Below are 17338 nucleotides of genomic sequence, written 5' to 3'. Positions count from 1 at the left end.
TGATTGAAATTTTTTTCTGCTGTCGCTCAAGATTCCTTTAATAATTTATTTTTATTGAAGTTGTTGATTAATTTTATTATTTTTATTATGTATAAAACTTTTTTTTATTTAAATGTTAGTTAGGTCATGCTTTGAAATGTATTTAATTTTTACCTTCTATCGCCTAGTTGATTATTTCTAAATTTAATTCAATTTATTTTTATTTTTATTGACTATTTATTGTATCCGATTTCACTTTTTATGTTTAATTTTTTTTTCTTTAATTTTATTTTGCGAATGATTTTCTTGTAAAAATGTCTAAACTACATTTAATTTTGTGTATATTTTTATTTATTTACGTTAATCTAGGTAATTTACCGTCATTTTTGGACAGTTACAATTTTTTTACGTAGCTTCAATTTATTTTTTTTTTATTCCAATATGCTAAATTAAACTTCCGATTCTTTTTTTCCGAGAGATAAATTGACAGTTAGTTTAGACAGTCTTCATCATTGTCCAACTCGTCGCTCCTTGATTTTACTCGCTGCTATTCATCGAGTTTGGACAAGTTATCCATTAACAATTAAATTGACTCCATTTGTTCCGTCAGCTCGAGAATTGGGGATTCGCTGAGTGGCTGCATGGGTGGCGTGGTCAAGTTGTTGCTCCAGTTTGGGTTGAAGAGATTGGTTGATGGAGCGGTCTGAGAAATTTTTTTGAGGTAAGAAATATTGAGTTTTTTTGTGGGATTTTTAAGGGAGTTTTTGGAATTTTTGGAGAACAAATTAAGATTTTTTGAAAATTAATTAATTATTATAAAATTTTTAATTTTGTGTAAAATAATTTTGGGCCAGAGCAATTTTTCAAATGTTCTGAATTAAAATTTATATTTTAAATAAATTATACATAAAAAAAAAAACAAATAATTTAAAATTTCCAACATTAATTAATAAAAATTTAATTCGTTTCTTAGGTTTGTAGGATTTTTTAAAAATAAAAAAAAAATTTATTCAAAATTTAAAAAAATAAATAAACATATTAAAAAAATCAAATTATTTCGATTGATTTAAATTTTATTTTAAAAAATTAATTTAATTTAATTAAAATAATTGTTAAAATTGATTTAAAATTAAATAAGTATAATATTTATTTATTTACCGTTTAAAATTTTAATATAAATTAAATTAAAATATAAATTATGGCAAAAATTGAACAATATTAATTTATTTTAAAATTTTAATTTAATATTTTTTTTTAATGAAAATAAAATAAATTATTTAAATAAAATAATGTTTAAAGTAATTTTTAAAAATTTGAAATAATTGCCTTGACCTAATTTTTTATTTTTACAAAATTAAAAAAAATATTAAATTTAATTAAATAAATAAATTAAATAATTAATTTTAACTAATTAAAATTAAAATATTAAATTACTTTTAAATTAATTAATATAAATTAAAATTTAATTTATTTATTTTTTATTAAATTTTAGGGGAAAAAACTCAAACTCAATTAAGGGTAAGAAAACAAAATAAAACAACATTTATTAGTCATCAAATGATAAAATATATTTTTGGCATAAGCTCTGTGGTTATAATACGATTAAAAATAAAATATATTAAACTAAAAATATGCGTGATTTTCCGATAAATGGTGATTATTTAGTCATTTTTGCGTGAATTTCCTTAAAATTTAGCTTAGTTAAAATTATTATTCAATAACAATAGGATGGATCAGTTGTACTGACTAGAAATACTTTGCATACAAAATCATAAAAAGTAAAATGTGACAATATTAATAACAGTTAAAATTAACATAATCATAAAAACTTAAAGTTTAATCAGGCTTCGAATTCTAGGTGATGTTATTTTGGTCTAAGTAGTCTTTGTTTTGCGTCATTTCCGCCAATGCCGGGGGCAAGGATAGGGAGTAACTAATGATATTGGTAATATACCTGATAGAGTGGCGAATGGGTCCAGGAATCTTGTTGCGTGACACTTCCCTCGCTAATTTGGCATGTTTGCATGGAGCTGGGTAAGTTGGTCCACGTGCAATCGGGCGGCAAATTTTGCGCGACAATATGCGAGGTTTTCATCATTTTAGGCGAGCCCGTAGCCGAAGGTGTCGGACTTCCATTTGCACGAGTGGCGCCCTCTACGATCGTCTGAAATGCCAGCAAATCCTCCGCTTCGTTCTCATTGAGGGGCAACGGGGGCAAAACGGGCGTTTGTTGTGCAATTTTGTAGCTGTGTTGCCGGAACATTTGTCGACGACTGAGATTTGCTTCGAGAGCGCCCTGCTTTTGGAGAATTTGACGTTTTTGTTGGAGCAGGCGGTGTTGCATGAGTTGCTGCTGCAACGGCGGTTTCTGCAAGCCAGCTGTTGATTGTTGTTGTTGCTGCAATTGTTGCTGGATGGCAGTTAGAGCGTCTTGTTTGATGGCAGCTTCCTTGAAGAGATTCAAGTAGGGCGCAGCCAAGTCGCCAGCTTTGTTGTAATAGGACTCCGTGTTGACCGGCAGCGAATTTTGGTGCTTTAGGTTTGATTGGTACAGCATTTGTTGCAAATGTTCGGGCTTTACGTGGAATTGGGAGTGCTGGATTTGGCGGACTGCCATTTCGTCGACGGGTACACTCGATTGGTATTGCGTTTTTAGTTGCGCCGCTTCTTTTTGCAGGAGATGCAGTTCCAAGACACCCTTTGCTTTGCATGCCTCGTGAAGACGTTGACTGTTGAAAGCGACTCCGGAGTTTAAGGGATGATCAGCATTGTTGAGGATGCCTTGAGCGACGAGACCATCACTTGCACGACGACCCTCTCTGTTAAAAAAATTAAATCAATTAAAAATTATTTCAAAAAATTTAATTGAAATTATTAAAAATTAATTAAAAATAATTTCAAAAAATATTTTAAAAAATAATGAAAATTCCTGAAATAGGTGAAAATTATTTAAATTATTTTAAAAAAAAGTAAAAAAATATTACAAATAAGGAAACGATAAAAAATCAATAAACTAAAAATATTTAAAGACAAAAAATAAAATACAAATATATTACAGTTTATACATATTTAAAAAAATATTTGGAAAAAAATATAAAAAATTATCAAGAAAAATTAATAATTAAATAATTAATAGACAATCAAAATTTACTTGAAAAAAATATTAAAATCTATTTTTAAAACAATTGAAAAAAATTTTAAAAAATAAAAAATTATTAAAACTAAATTGAACAAAAACATTAAAAATGTAATTTTAAAAAATATTAAAAATTATTTTATTTTAAAAAGTAAAAAAATTAAGAAAAAAATTTAAAAAAATAAAAAATTATTAAAAATAAATTGAAAAAAAATATTAAAAATGAAAAAGAAAAAAAAATTAATCAAAAATTATGGAAAAAAAATAATGAAAAATAATTTAAAAAATTTAAACTCACCTAAAATCAACAGGCGACCTCGAAACACCTCGACAGGCAACTTTTCCGTTGTGTCCATGGCCATGCGTTCCATTATTTGGATTTCTCGCGAACGAACATGAAGTTCTGCCGGTCATTGAGACATATCCACAAGGATGCATCGCTGAAGTGCTTGTAACTGTGCGACATCCAACTGTAAAAAAAAAAATTTAATTAAAATTTCGTTTGAAAAAATCCAAAAAAATATTTTTACCTTCATCTTTGGGATCACTATCGGTCACCGTTGTAGTAGCGCATGACGGCAAACTTCCCGCCAACTCACTGCAATCCGATAAATTGAGCTCCAAACTCTCAAAAGTGGAAAAATTGCTGCGTGACGAGTCACAACTCAAATTTTGACTCAAACTTTTTGAATGAAAATTCGTCACAACTCCGCTTGACGAACTGCTGCTTGCGTAAGAATTGAGTCGCGTGATTTGTGCGGGAACGGCAGTTGCTTGGTCGTCCATTTCTATAACAGAAAAAAATAATTTTTAATTTTCAGACAAAAATTTTTAAAAGTAATTTAATTTTTAAAAAAAAATATTTTTACAATAATTTAATTTTTGAACTTCTCAATTTGGCTTAAAATGAGATATTTTTTTAAAATTTATAATTCAGGCAAATTTTTCAATTTTCATCAAGAATTTTAGTGACTTTAGAATAATTAATAAATTTTTTTGAAATAAAATAAAAAATTTTTTAAATAAAAATAAAAAAAAAATATTAAAAAAAATTTACAAATTTTATCGGTTAAATTTCTTATTTTTATTTTTTTAATTTTTTTTATTTATTTTTTTTTTTTTTAATCATATGAATAAATATTTTATCATGTTTGAAATATATAAAAATATAAACTTAATTTTAAAAAATATTAATTTTAATTTATTTTAATTTTTTATTAATTTATTATTTTTTTTTAACTCACCTCCATGATCCGTGTCACACCCCTCATCCGTACTCGAGCTATGCTGCTGCGTAATTTGCGTCGTCCTATGTTGCGTTAATGCTGCCGCATCATTCTCCATATTTTGCAAATAGGCATAAGTCTGCAAATTATTCAAGTAATCCTTAAATGGGGGCGTCGTTTTAGCCAAATCACTGAAATTTTGCAACTTTTCCTTGCCAACGAGGGAACTCAAGGGGTCCGAATACCGTTGTGTCGCTGGATCAACGGGCGGTTGTGGCGATACCGAGGGCAACGGCGACACCGAATGCAATTGCGCTACCGAAGACTGCGGCGACGGAGACGTCTTGATGGCATTTATATTCGAGGACGACGCCAAGTTGTTCTGAGGAACGAAACGCTCCATTTGACGTTGTTGCTAAAAATTGAAAAAAAATATTTTTTTTTACATGAAATTTTTTTTTAAATTTTTACAAGCAGAGAAAATTTAATTTGAAATAAAAAAAAAATGAAAACGACAACCAACCAACTACGGTAAGTAGCACTACTGAGAAACGACAAAACATGCAAAATGATACGAAACAGAAAATTTTTTAAGATGAGTAAGATTTTTATTTCTAAAATTTAATTTTTATATTTTTACAACTTTCAGTCTTAATTTTTTTATTTAGTATTTTTTTTACAATTCAAATGTCTTTGGTTTCAAGAAATTCTGAACCCTGATTTTTTTTTACAATTTTAGGTCATTTTTGTTTGCTAATATTGGCCCCTTGAAGGCGATAACTATCTACAAAAGTGCAATGAAAAAAAAAAGTTTTCTAATTAACGCAAGTTTTCTCATCTTGATAAACTTCAGCAAGAAACGTAAATTTGATTAACAATTTTATGTGAGTGTTCATGACGTTGAAAAGTTTGCCAACATAAATACTACATCATGCTACACCGATTTTCTTAGGATTTCATGGAATTACTTCGTTTTTTTCTTCATGCAAACTATAATTTGATGATTGAACTATCGTAGATTTTTGTGCAACTTAAATAATATAATAATAATATTTTCAATAATTAGGCTGATTTAAATGAAAATTAATTAAATTGTCAAATGTTTCATTTTAAAAATTAAATAAAAAAATTAAAATTCATAAAAAGTAAAAAAAAATCTATTTTAAAGTTACTTTTAAGAAATTTCTACGAAATTTTATTTATTTTGAATTTTTTAAATTTTAATTATTATTTTTTAAAACCCTGTAATTAATTTTTTTATTTCAATTTTTGTTCCTTTTATTTAAGAAAATTAGAATTTTTAATGAGAAAAAAATTAAAAGATAATTTTTAACAATTTTTATATTTTTTATACAAGTATTTACATGAAAAGTATTTTAAAAATGCTTTAAAAATTTAAATATTTTTTATAAAAATTTTTTTAACACATAAACTATTGAAATTTAAATAAAAATTGAAAAATAATTATGTGACCAAAATTTCAATCAATATTTTGTTGAAAATTTTTTAAATTAAAAATTTTATCAATTTTTTGTTAAACAAAAACATTTCTTAAAAATAACTGTCAAAAATTTTTGAAAATGAATTTTTTTGAAAAAAATTTAAAATTTATGTTAAAATACGATTTTTATATAAAAAAAAAAAAAATTTTTTTAAAAATTTTTGGAAAAATGTTGAAAAAAATCGTCAAAAAAATCGTAAATTTTTGAATAATTTAAATAATTAAACTTATTTATTTGCATTGGAGCGGCCTAAACTACTAAAATTTAAATAAAAATTAAAAAATAATAATGTGACCAAAATTTCAATCATTTTGAAAATTTTTAAATTGAATTCAATTAAATTAAATCAATTTTTTGTAAAAATTTTAAAATAAAGTACATTAAAATTTATTTAATTTAATAAAAAAAAAACAATTAATATTTAAAAAATCGTCAAAAATCGAATTTGAATAATTTAAATAATTAAACTTATTTATTTGCATTAAAAATTTAAACAATAATTTTTTTCGCATTAAATATTCAATAAATTAAAAAAAAATATCATTGGATTATTTATATAATATTTTTTTTTTATTTTTTCTAAAATTTTTATCAACTTTGAGCAAATAAAAAATTAAATTTTTATTTTTATCAAGAAATTAAAAAAAAAATAAAAAATAATTAAAATAGAAAATTTTAGTTAAAAAAAATTGACAAAAAAAAACTAAAAATTCATTTAAATCAGCCTAAAAAAGTGCAAATTTTACAACTAATTAATTTAAAAAAAAAATCTAAAAATGGACGAAAAATGAAATCAAATCATTACATCATGAGTTGCAATTGGTAGGGGACTTTGTTGCAGAGTCTGGAACAAACGGGCGGCCTCCGCGGACATCTGGTACATGGCAAAGCCAGGCGTTGGCGCGGGCGAATTGGATTTGGCGTCAAAACTGTTGGATGGTGTCAGGATGCGAGAATGCGACAAGTGTGACGACGACGACTTCCCACCGTTTCCAGACGACGACGACTGTTGCTGTGCCTGTTGCTGCTGCTGGAGAACCGCAGGGTGCTGTTGATAGGGATCAAATACTAAGGGATTGGTATTTTGATTGCGCATTGGATCAGCTACAGCAGTTGCCTGATAGTTATGTGTATTTTTTATTTATATGATTTTTTATGATTTTTATGTTTTTTTTTCGTTGAAAAGAAATGGAAAAAAAGAAAAGAGAACAGAGTGAAATGATAGAGGGAAAGAGCACCCAAAATCTTATAATTATAAAGTTATATGCTTGTTTTATCATTTTTTTTAGCTTTAAATTATTTATATTAGACACTGAATGAGATTCTACCAATCTAAGAGTATTCCAGACTATTTTTTAATGAAATGATTTTTTTTTATATTTTTTAGTTTTGACAAAACGAAGAAAGCATATATTTTAATTAATTTTTTTTTCTAGTCAACTCACCTGTTGCAACAGTCGACGACAATCCTCGGTGCTCTGTTTGAGAATCCTCTGGTCCAATCCGGTCGACAAATATCTATTCGAGGCGAGTCTTGCGGCAGTTGGCTGAATATTGCTCGTTTCGCGCAAAACGACAGAATTATTTTCACGCGAGCCCCCATATTCCGCCGGCGTGGCAATACTAACGGGACCATTTTGCATGAAAGGCGAGTTACAGTCGCGATCACGCTTCACGGAGCCCGTCGGTACCAAGGGCGGTTGGTAGTTGTTGTAAATGGAGGAATTGCGAAAACCGAGCTCTTTTGTAGGTAAGTTGGGTGATATTTCTCTAATACTAGTATCACGAAGGGGAATCATCTGCGATGCCATTCCGGGGTCGATTGCGTGATGGCGTGGCGATTGATCGGGTCTGAAAGAGGAAAAAAAGTTTAAAGGTAGGTTATTTAATTATAAATTAGTTTTTATATTTTTTTTTCTCGGATACAAAAATTTATTTATAGTTTAAAATTAAACTAAATTAATAAATAAATTAAATTAAAAAAATAAATTCAATTAATTAAAAATAATTATTTTAAAATTAAAAAAAAAAAATTTAAATTTTTTAAAATTTAAAATTTTTTGCAAAAAAAAAATAAATTATTTTATAGAGTAAGAAATCCGAAGATAAATAAGAAATAAAAAAATTACAAAAATAAATAAATTAAAGATTAATTCTAAATTTAAAAAAATACAAGAACAATTTATTATTAATAATTTTTTTATAGAAAAATTTAATTAAATCAAAAATTAAATAAAAGTTTAAAAATACAAAAATCGAAAATTCATTCATTCAATAAAAAATCGAAAATTCAAGAAAAATTATTTGCAAATTTAAACTAAGTTTTAAATGAAGTTTAATTAAAAAATACTTAAATTTTAAATTAAAATAAAATTAATTAATTGAATAAAAAATTAATCATTAAATAAAATTAATACAAAAAATTAAAAAAAAAAAAAAATCATAAAACCTTCAATTTTTATTTAAACATTTGATTTTTAAGAATAATCCAATATTCTCAATATTTTACAAATTATTTTTTTTTTTTAACATTTTATTTTACTTTTGTTTTAGAATTAGGAAAGTTAAAAAAAAAACTTTTTAAAAGCTATTTTTTTAATTAATAAAGTTAGGTAATTATTTTTTTTTTGTTAATTAATTTTATTTTAATTAATTATTTTTTTGATTATTTTTTTAATATTTAATTAATTGAAAATTTGTTGTCAAAACTTACCTTTGATGATATCCAGTGAGACCAGATTTCCTCATTGCTTGTTCCGCGACAACACTCGGGCGTCGTCGTTGCGAGTCAGAAGACTGATGTTTCTGACCATTTGCTTGATTCAAATTTCCGCTCGAGTTTTCCTGCGACATCATTCTCGAGCGAACCCTTTCCAAGAGAAGTAAATAAATTGCCGTCACATGATCATAGCAATTGTCCTTCGAAACAAAAAATTAATTAATTAAAATTCAATTTTCAGCCAAAAAAAAACTACCTTCAAGCTCTTCTTTATTTTCTGCGTGTCAATACTCATATTCGCCATAATTTTCAACACAACTTCATTTGGTTCCATTCCAGCTGTTCCGCCAACCGCATTCGAGGACGGTGTTCGTATCACAGGTGATTCCAATACTTCTGCCATCATCCAACGATGATGCTTAATTTGTTCAATTGTGTACCGTTTCTTCGGTTCCAACACCAACATTTTACGTATAAGTGACTCGCAATCTGTCGAGAAACAAAAAAAAAATTATTATGAGAAAATTAATTGGTCATTTCTCGAGGAAAAGTGTGAAATGTGTGTGATAATAAAGATTAAATTGCGGCCATTGCACTGCGATAATTTTTTTTTTCGCACAAATTTACGTCAGAAAAATGTCTTGGCAAAAAATTTTTTTTTGTAGACAAAACTCGCATTTTTTCACATATTCTGATAGAACACGAAAGAAAGCAATGACATGTATGACGTCAATTTTTATTATTATTATTTTAATAAGCTTATTTTTGGTGCCGTTACACACCAAATGACGTCATTCACTTTTATTTCATTTTTCTTTTCGACGACTGCCGCACGAAACTTATTGCGAAACACTGATAAGGTCGCCATGAACTTTCAACATTCTGTGTTAAAAATTCATGTTTTGCAAGTAAAAATATCCGCGAATATGAAAATTAGGAAGATTTAGTACTAACTAACAAAAAGTTTGTGCATTGGGGTACTATTTTAAAATGTGAATTGAGCCGGAGTTCTAAAATGTTTATCGGGGTAGAATAAAAAATGTGCATTGGGGCGAAATTTCGAAATATGAAATAGTTTGAAATTTTAAAATTTTCATTGGGGCAAAATTAAAAATGTGCATTGGCCTAAAATTTTAGAATGTTCATTGGGACAAAATTTTAGAATGTTCATTGGGACCACAATTAAAAATTTGTATTGGGGTAATATTTAAGAATGTACATTAGGGAAAATCTTGGTAAATGGGACATGAATGTTTTATCCCAATGCACATTCTGAAATTTAGCCCCAATGCACATTTTAAGAATTTAGTCCCAATGAATATTCCAAAATTTTGCCCCAATGCACATTTTCAACTTTTCTCCGATAAACATTCTAGAACTCTGACCCAATTCACATCTTAAAATATTGTCCCAATGCACATTCTTTTTGTTAGTTAGTACTTAATCTACGTCATTTTCATATCTCGCGAATATTTTGAGCTGCGAGACATGAATTTTTTCATAGTGTGCATGAACTTTTTCGGTAACTCATCACACTGCCGACGCCGACGAAAAGACACACGACACTGTAATAAAATGTTAAATGAAAGCGATTTCGAGCAGCAAGGTGGGTCAAAAAAAGATACATTTCTTGATCTAGGCCAGATATCATTCGCACGTACAGACAGTTTCTTTCTTTTTTTCGTGAAAGTAATTTTCATTCGTTCAGTGACTTTTCAATTTTTCTTTTTTTGACTTAATCAGATTGGCGAGGAGAATGAGAACGTCTGTCATGTCACGAATTTCGATTGAAATTTAATGATGATTGGAAGGGACACACAAAAGACATTTTTTCAGGTGAGCTTAAACATTTTCTGATCCTTTATTGTAATCATTTTTGTTCATGTCTTGCATTAATTCGGCTCTACTTAATTCGAGGTTTTGGTTCTCGTCTGCCACTGATTGCTTCTTTTGGGGAGATACTGAAAAGGAAACAAATTTAAAAGCCACAAAAGAAGGGGTAAGAAAAATTTCTTACAGTCTTTTTTGACAAATTGCTTCAGGAGACCTGTAATTGGGAACTCGATGCACAAACAGAGAACTAAGGCAAGTATATTGGCAAACATGAAAACTGTCGTTGTTCCCATAATCTAAGGAGATTTTTTTTAATTTTTGTTTCAAAGGTAAAATTTAAAACAGAAAACGAACTTACAACCATGAACGTTGATGCATACATTTTTTCCCGAGCCTCGGCAAACAAAAATCTCATCAAATCAAAATGGACCAAGTAGATACAGTACGTTAAACGTCCCAGCGGTTGGAAAATCCTCATTTTGAACAAACTTATGAAGAACGCTACACCCAAGCAAATAAAATAGTTGTCTTGTTATTTAATTCAGAATTCAGAAAACTTACTTTCAATTTTCAGGACCATCGCACATGTACAAAATACTCCAAAGAATCCCCACAAATTCTTGGTGAGCATCGCAAAGAGCGCCATGTAAATTGAGGGTTTTTCAAAATCACAAACGTAGAAAAAGTAATGAGCAAGTACGATTAATACGGAAAATATTGGCACCAAATAAGCTCCCCAAAGGATAATTTTCTTCATACGTTCCGAAGGCATCTTTACTGTGCGCGCATAGTAGCAATATAGCCCAGTTATCATTCCGAAAATGTAGTTGCCCATATTGGTATGCACTGGCACGTACATTTTCTGGAAGATTTCTGCGTGATTTATGAAACGACGATCTCTGAAATGGATTTTTTTTTGACATTTGAAAAGAACATTTTTGAAGAAATTTGAATTTCTTACTCGGGCGTCAATAAAAAGATGCCATCAAAGGCGTAATAGTAAGTAAGGATGCCGGGAATAGCGATTGCTATAACAGCACATACTGTCATGATTGATTTTTTCAACGTAGGAAAGCGCCAAATTAGCATCATAACGGCCAATCCAATGATAAACATTTGCATATCAACCGCCAAATACCACGTCACCGGAATACACGTTTCCTCGATATTTACATAGTTATTGATGTACAACAAGTTGGTCCACATATTCTTGCGGCAGTAATATCGTTCGCTTTCGGCAATGCGTTTCCAGCCGGGCCCATCATTGCTTTTGTACAGCCACGTTGCGTCGAAGAGCATCATTAAGAAGTAAACAGGTGTCAGGCGCAGATACCGATAGATGATGGCCACCCAGAAATAATTGAAATTGAATTTCTTGTGTTTGCTCGTTAGTCCGGCAAATTGGAATGCCATCAAAAAGGCACTGATACTGAAGAAGCACTGAACAATCGAGAAGCTATTCAGCTGAAGATGAGAAATTGGTGTGTGGAAAGCTTCCTCAACTTTATACGGATTAGTGGAAAAGCCTAAGGTAAAGCCCACATAGGTATGGCCGTAGACAATGAGCAGAATCGTGATGTAACGAAAGCCCTGAACGTAACGCAAAGTACGTGATTCCTCGCCTTGTGGTTGCGACAATAAACGATACCAATTGCGTTTCAACGAAAATGCCAACAATGTTTTTTTGCCACTTGCTAAAAATTTAAGAGGAACTTATACCATAACAAGGCGACAAACCTCAAAGTCATTTGAAGGTCAAACGTGTAACTTATGAACGTAAGATTTTAAGTCAAGTAATTTTCATGAATGATCAAAAATTTTTACTGAAACTTTTTTTATACTTTTCTGAAACTTTTTTTCATAACGAAGGAGGAGGGGGGTTAAAAGGAAAATCACGGCAATTTTTAAAAAATATTTAAGTGCTTCAATTCCACAGATTTCAGTAAAAATTTTTGATTATTCATGAAAATTACGCCTTATGAGGAATGACTTAAGATCCTTACGTTCATAAAAAAAACATTACACGTTTGGTCCTTTACTTACACAAATGTTCGATTGATTTCTCGTAATGGGATTTGTCACCGTTTTTGTTCATCATGCTGTCAAAGTAGGAACCCGTAACCACCAAGCCAACCACAGAAAACAAAATCACCATAAAGGTGATGTCAAGCCAGTCTACAGGTCTTTTCTCCTGATTTGTTGTGCAATAAATGATTTTCGAGAAAGTCGTCAGATTATAGTTTTTGCGAAACCGCAAATTCTGACATTGATTTATCATCGTCGCATAATTCTCGTGATAGTAACTAACATTCTGGTAGGTTTCGTTACTTATGGAATACTTGTAATTCACTTCGAAGTAGTCACCTTTGAGGGACTCGAGCTCCGTTTCATTCAAATGAGCTAATTCTCGTTGGCACCAACTAATGCACAGAAAATTCTTGGTGATATCATGCCGGTAATTGAGCTTCGTTTTATTGGAATACTTTTCAATGATGTTCCAGACGGGATTTTCACGATTTGGCTTGATGTAAGTATTGACTGCACAATAAATTTCGAGGTCGTGAGAAGTTTCGAGACACTTGTCAAAGTTGTCGATATACGTGAGATCAGGCATTTGGAAATATTCTGGCACTGTGAATGATTTGTTTTCAGATTTTAATGTCTCAAGAACATTTGAAGGTCACTTACAATTGAAAATGCTTTGAGAAGCGACATTAGTCAATCCCAATAGTAGCAGGAACAGTACACCACAAAAATATTTCATTTTGTGATATTTTCTTCGTAAATTCTAAGAAAGGAGTTTCACTTATAAATCTAACAACAAAAAAAAAATTTAACAGCAAAAATTTTGTTCATCAAACGGAAGAAGAACAGACGCAAACTGAAACAACTTTTTGCAAAAAATATTTTATTAACCCAAAAATCAGTCGCAAAGTCAAGGATTCTGCAAAAATGTCGATACGATGCACCATTAGTTAATTTAAATACCTTCTTTCCCATATACAAGTCAGACAAATTTTTTCAACGTTTAAACCGGTTTTTTGTAGGTTATTAACATTTTTGTTTTGATCATTTCCTCATCAAAACAACAAAAGTTAAAAATCTCTTTATTTGTTTTTTTTTCGGAACCGGTTAAATAACGATGACGACGACGACAATTCATTGATAAAAAAAAAGGTATTTTTCCATTAACAAGTAAGTGGATGATTTTTTGGGTTGTTTTGAAGGTGGATGGTTAGATAGAGAGTAATCCATAAACGAGAGGGATATAAAAGAATAAGAGCTGATCCGGTGAACTTTTTATGTGTCCTGTCTGAAGATATTTCACACTGATTTATATCTTTTTCCTGACTTTGGATCTTTTTCATTTACAGGCGAAGAACGTGATGCCGACCTTTTTCTCTGTTACTAACAAAAATATTGTCTTTTTTTGAAATCATGAGATACCTTTCACCTATTGCAATATAACTAAAAGTAATTTTTGATACTATGAGAGGACATGAAAATTTGATGTGAGCGCTTTTCAAAGGATTTTTCATCATCAGGTAAGCAAAAATTTATTTTTTAATAAATTTTAACCAAAATATTAATTTTTTATTTATTATTAGATATTTCCAGATACGGATTTATTTAAAGCTTAAAAAGCTAAAGTCTTAAGCCTTGAAAAAAAAAACATCTTTAATCTTAAAATCTATTCCAATTAATCCAAATCAAGCAAAAATTTCACGAAATCATTATTTTTGAAAGACTAATAGACTAAAGTCTGAAAATTTAGCTCGTCACTAAGCAACACTCACTTCAGATAACTAAAAATACCGAAAACAGCCTAATAATGACATTATTCAACAAAATGACAAAAACCTGTGATACAAGTGCACTGACTTTGACTCACTTTTGAACTAAAACAAATGCAACGTAATGAAAATTCTTCAAAAAAATCTTTAATATCCTTTAGAACCTAAATTTCAGTTCAGATATTTATTTTAAAACTAGCCTCAAGCGAAAGAACTTTATTATCAAATAGAAGAAAATTATTTTTTCTAGAATTTTCTTATTTTAATGATATTTTTCAGTAATTTAAATTCTTTGAATTTTCTTGTTTTTGAAAACATTCCTTCAATTATTTTTCTAATTCTCAAGTAAAGAGAAAATTCGCGTCGTAAAATACCAATTACGCGAAAATTTCGTTGCCATGCAATAATCGCGACTCAAAAACAAATTAAATTAGGGATGAAAAATCGCTTGAAACGCATCAACAGACAGAAAACCGCACGAGAAACGACCAAAATTAAAAGCGAAATAAGTTTTTAGAATTTTCTCTTTTTAAATTCTTTCCCATAGCGACACACAAACCGAAAAACAGTTGGACCAAAAAAAAAAGGACAAAAATGAAACAACACAAGTCGATATTATCATCTGCACAGAACGAAACAAAAGAAAGCAAGCCCGAAAGATTTTTATCGCATTGACATAAATTGAATTTTATTTTCTGTTAGGATAATATTATCATGGTCCTTTCTCATTTTTATAGGTTTGTTAAAATATATCTTTCCTTTGTGCATTTCTCCTTTCTCACTTTCTCATGATTTTTTTTTTGTTTGTATGCGTGGGTTGTATTTAGCTCCTGGCTCTATAAAAGATTTTTCATCTCTTCTTTTTTTAATGTTGCTCTGTTGCTACAAATATCCCGGTTTCCACCACATAATTTTCGTTTAAACGTTTTATGCGAAGGCGACTAGATCCGAAAGTAGAGAGGATAACAAAAAGAATGAAATTAATAATGCCGGGATTATCTTGAATTGTTCGTATCTTTTTTTTCACATTTTCAAAAAAAAAAAGAACCAACAGGCGTTTTAATAATAAGCAACGTAATTGAGTGAAAACTGGGACGAACAAGGAATTTTTTTTTTTTGATGAAACTTTTTCATGTTTTTCATGAATAATGAAATTTTTCTCCAATTAAGCAGGCAGAAAATTAGCCGTTCATTCATTCGTGAAAGACGAAACTCATTAATTTTGACCGTAGCTATTTTTAGCAAACTACTTAACGTTATTAACGTCGTCGTCGTCATCATCATCCATGAGGTAATCGTTGCTGCAAACGAACCATCAGCTGACGAATGTCAAAGTTCATGTAAAATTCATGCAAACGATGATTGTCCGTAATAACCCGAAAAATAATTAATACCAAGAAAGAAATTACCTCAATTTAGTTCTAGATTTTTTTTTATCAATGAAAAGCGGTTCATTGACTAAGAAAAAAACTGACCTTCACTCTTTATATCTTTATCATCGTCATTATATCACACACACACGATAATTAGAATAATTGCATTCACTTACCCGTACTCATGAAAAATGGTATCCTAAAGCGACCGGATAAGACTCGGTCACGCAACGATTGGAGTGTTGATCCATCGAATGGAAGTGCGCCGCACACGAGAACGTAGAGCACGACGCCAAGTGACTGGAAAACAAGACGGAAATTATGTTTGAAAAAAAAAATTCACGTGCAAAATTAAATTAGAATGAGGCAAATGCGTGAGATATGTTTTTTTTTTGTTTTGTTTGAAAACTAGGGGATTGTGTGGTTTGTTAGAGGGGATAAGCCTCACATAACCATAGACTTATAAAATAAAATAAAATGAAAAAAAAAATAAATATTTTAATCTCTTTTTTTGTAACAAGCGCTCGTTTAGTACCCTCGTCTCTGTTAATTTAATTAAAAATCTTGACAAGGAATTTATTTCATAATTACGATTGGATAAGCATGCATTTTTCACAGGAAAATGCTCTTTTTGGTATTTGACTGTCTCAATTAATTTTTTAGATATTTTTTCACGAATTTTTTATTTTTTAATTTTTATTAAATTTTTATAAAAACAATAATTTATTTTAATTATTTTCAATAAATAATAATTATTATTTATTTTATTTTATTTTATTTTTATCAAATAATTTTTTTATAATTAAAAATAAATATAATTATTTAAATTATTTTTAAAAATTAATTATTAAAAATATAAAATTTCTAAAAAGAATAAAATTTTATAATTATATATAAATTTTTTAATTTTTTGTTCCTTCAAATTTAATTAAATTTTCTTTTTAAAAATTTTGATAAAATTTATCATTATTTTCGTAATATTTTTTTTATTTTTTGAATTATTTTTATTGAATTTTTATGTCAAATTAATTTTAAAAAATTAATTATTTAAATTATTTTAATAAATTTACTAAAAATTTGTTGATTATTCTATTTTAATAATTAAAAATAATTATTTTCCATTAAATTATTTTTAAAAATTATTAAAAATATAAAATTAAAAAAAAAATCAACTTAAATATTAAATTAAATTTTTTTCCCTAAAAAATTAATTAAAAACTCTTTTTAAAAATTTTGATTTATTTTTTCATTATTTTTCTATTTATAAATTCAATTTTTATTTTTAAATTTTTCTTAATTTTTTTTAAATAAAAAATTAAATATGAATAAAATAAAAAAATAAATAAAATGAATAAAAAATTTTAATATTTTTAACTCATATCTTTTATTTTATTTAACCTTTTAAGTATTTTTAGCTTCATTAAAAAAAAGACTAAAAACGCGTTAAAAAAATCAATTAAATTTAATCTATAACCTTTGACCAAAAAAAACTTAAAAAGCGATCTGGTCAATAAAATTCTTCATTAAAACATTTTTTTTTCTTTCGTGATAGCTTCGTATAATTTTTTTTTTGTCAAAACGATTCCAACGATAACGATGTGTTTAACTTTCCAATTAAAGAAGTTAATTGCTCGCTACATAAATTTTCCGAAAAAATGAAAAAAAAAATAAATTGCAAATATTTGTCCTACTAACACGCCGCAACGGCATAAAAAAAGGGGCAACGTTTGAATTATTTTAAAATTTAATTATCTGCCAAACGGAAATTAATTCTAT

The 17338-nt window shown here is 28.4% G+C and overlaps 1 protein-coding gene across 5 annotated transcripts in view; it reads right to left on the bottom strand.

The window, feature by feature from the left end:
- Positions 1-1572: 1572 nt before the first annotated feature.
- Positions 1573-17338, bottom strand: part of LOC134827584 (serine/threonine-protein kinase SIK2) — a 49174-nt gene continuing 33408 nt past the window's right edge. For 4 of the 5 annotated variants that reach the window (XM_063840300.1, XM_063840301.1, XM_063840299.1 and 1 more), the window contains exons 7-15: positions 15739-15862; positions 8819-9051; positions 8557-8762; positions 7289-7694; positions 6649-6960; positions 4360-4756; positions 3646-3903; positions 3414-3585; positions 1573-2798 (exon numbers count right to left, since the gene is read on the bottom strand). In XM_063840300.1, the coding sequence (XP_063696370.1) occupies positions 1913-2798; positions 3414-3585; positions 3646-3903; positions 4360-4756; positions 6649-6960; positions 7289-7694; positions 8557-8762; positions 8819-9051; positions 15739-15862 (2994 nt within the window). In that variant the 3' untranslated portion in view covers positions 1573-1912. The remainder of the gene's footprint in view (positions 2799-3413; positions 3586-3645; positions 3904-4359; positions 4757-6648; positions 6961-7288; positions 7695-8556; positions 8763-8818; positions 9052-15738; positions 15863-17338) is intronic. The other variant, XM_063840303.1, reaches the window with a different exon arrangement.

The sequence above is a fragment of the Culicoides brevitarsis genome, chromosome 1, assembly GCF_036172545.1.
Source record: "Culicoides brevitarsis isolate CSIRO-B50_1 chromosome 1, AGI_CSIRO_Cbre_v1, whole genome shotgun sequence".
Lineage (NCBI taxonomy): Eukaryota > Metazoa > Arthropoda > Insecta > Diptera > Ceratopogonidae > Culicoides > Culicoides brevitarsis.
This window is presented reverse-complemented; position numbering and strand designations above follow the sequence as displayed.